The sequence below is a fragment of the Geospiza fortis genome, unplaced genomic scaffold (genome assembly GCF_000277835.1).
Source record: "Geospiza fortis unplaced genomic scaffold, GeoFor_1.0 scaffold174, whole genome shotgun sequence".
Lineage (NCBI taxonomy): Eukaryota > Metazoa > Chordata > Aves > Passeriformes > Thraupidae > Geospiza > Geospiza fortis.
The window spans coordinates 1,290,090-1,292,204 of NW_005054480.1; the positions used below are offsets into that span (position 1 = coordinate 1,290,090).

Genomic DNA, 2,115 nt, shown 5'->3' on the forward strand with positions numbered 1-2,115 from the left:
AGCAGGAAACAGTGAGTGCTGGTCACAGTTAGTGTCACAGGGTTGCTTTGGGGATGCACCATCCTGTTTGGGCTGGAAAAGGGGCTTTCTTGGGGCCAGTGTATTCCCAGAATAAGAGAATGAAAGTTTCATCCCACACCCACCCTCCACTGTGTTTTAGCTCAGCTTTTCCAGGACATATCCACAGACTGCACAAGGCTGTGCTTAAATATCTTTAATTTTATTTCTTGTTTTTTGGGATATCTTCCTCCAGAGCTGGAAACATCAGGGCATGCCAGTACACACTGATCCTGCTGAGGGGGCTCCAGTCTCCCAGGATAAGATGCTGCTCCCTCTTTCAGCCCGCTCGAGTGAAGGTGTTGCGCCCAGTCCTGTGGGGAAGCAGCCTCTCATTGGTGCCCAGCCAGCAGCAGGGCAGGGATCCCAGGGATCCCAGGTGGACTGGGGGTTCCTTGGCTCACCTGGTGGCTTTCCAGTCATCCGGCTCCGAGTCCACTTTCTCCCGCAGCAGCCAGGAGGTGTGCAGGACCTCCTTCCCGTCATCCCCATTGAAACACTGGCCCACAAAGACAGCTGTGGAGTCTGAAACAGTGGTGGCTGTCAGCATCCCAACATGACCCCAGGTGACTTTGGAGCTTCCCAGGCATCAGTGAGTTTAGTGCTCATGGAGCCTGAGTGGATCCTGATATTTGAGGGAAATGGTGCGTGGCAGAGGGGTTGTCAAAGCAACCCTTGGTGCTGCCTCCCCCAGACCTTGTTCTGGGAGGTGTACTGCTGTCTGCAGACACCATCCACAGTGAGGAGAGGTCAGGGAAGGAGAGACAGGGGACAGCAGAGAGAACAGAGGAACTGGGATGAGCACCAGGAGCTACCTGAGCTCCCCTCTGCATCCCACCACTCCACCCAACAACATCTATCATGCAACCACAGACCTGAGAACTTCTTCCAGTTGACAGTGAAGCCAAAGGTGCACTGTCCATCCTCATCCAGGTGTTGGGAGCCAGTCAGTGGGGACGGCTGGATGGGTTTTTGGGTGCTTGACACGGCGGTGTGGTACTCTCCAGAGAAGGTTCCGTCCCTGCCAACCTCGAACACTTGCATCTTGGAGCCCAGGTCATTCTCCCACCAGCCAGTCAGGTTGCACGGCTGGGGACAAGCAGGCGTGTCCCTGGGGGCTGCCTGTATACAGCCCTTACAGGCTGAGCCCCTGCACACACCTCTCAATGCCCATGAGTGCTGGCACTCACCTTGATGTGCCTTCTGCTCTTCCACACGGTCGCCTTTTCCTCCTTCTTGCTGGCCTTTTTCTCACCAGGGTGCTCAACTCCCTGGCAGAGGATCTTGGAAAAGAACACAAACACAGGTCAGGCTGTGGATGGTGACACAGCTGAGTGTTTCTGGAGTCCTGAGAGTGCTCAAGCATTCATTTCTAAATACTTGATTCATAAAGTTGCTGCTATCTCAGCTACGTCAAGAGGGCCAAAAGCTGGGGTAAGCCAAGCAAAGGGTAGAGGTGAAGAGGAAAAGTGAAAGGTGGGGAGCCTTGGACAGGCAGGAACATGGGTGGAACCCCTGCTGTAGCCCGCGCAGGTGAGCTGTGTGAGTCCAGGGCACGTCTGCCCGTGTTTGTGGGTACCTGTGCTGTGCTCAGCACATGTGTAGCACGACAGGGAATTCTCTGGCATGGGCACAGCCCTCAGGTCCGCAGTGTGCTCTGTCTCAGGCAGAGCCCTGCACATCCCACCCGCAGTTCTAAGCACTGCCTGCTCTCTGCTGCACTGCACTGTCTGAGACAGGGGCAAGGCACCCCCGGGGGCAGGATCCCCATGCTGCCCCTACCCCAATTCCCCTCCAAGTCCCTGGGAAGGAAGCGGGGGATTTCCACATCCATCGCTTCTGCAACAGGGAAGGAATCTCCATGCACATCCCTCCCGGGCACAGGGACTACCCTGGAGCATCAGTTCCCTCACCTCCCTCGAGTGGGTTTCCCGTCTGGGTACCCGCTGGAGCAGGGGATCCTCCTGTTGCCGAGTATTCCCCCCGCAGATGGGTCTTCCGCGCGTGTCCCATCCCCAACAAGGGCTGCAGCTCCCGCATCACGTTCCACCTCTCCGG

At 56.6% G+C, this 2,115-nt stretch overlaps 1 protein-coding gene across 1 annotated transcript in view; it reads right to left on the bottom strand.

Annotated features, from left to right (window-relative positions):
- Window positions 1–337: 337 nt before the first annotated feature.
- LOC106631992 (avidin-like) overlaps window positions 338–2,115 on the bottom strand; it is a 1,865-nt gene continuing 87 nt past the window's right edge. Inside the window, exons 2-5 of the mRNA XM_014310060.1 lie at window positions 1,248–1,340; window positions 933–1,146; window positions 462–582; window positions 338–371 (exon numbers count right to left, since the gene is read on the bottom strand). Coding sequence (XP_014165535.1) covers window positions 338–371; window positions 462–582; window positions 933–1,146; window positions 1,248–1,340 — 462 coding nt within the window. The remainder of the gene's footprint in view (window positions 372–461; window positions 583–932; window positions 1,147–1,247; window positions 1,341–2,115) is intronic.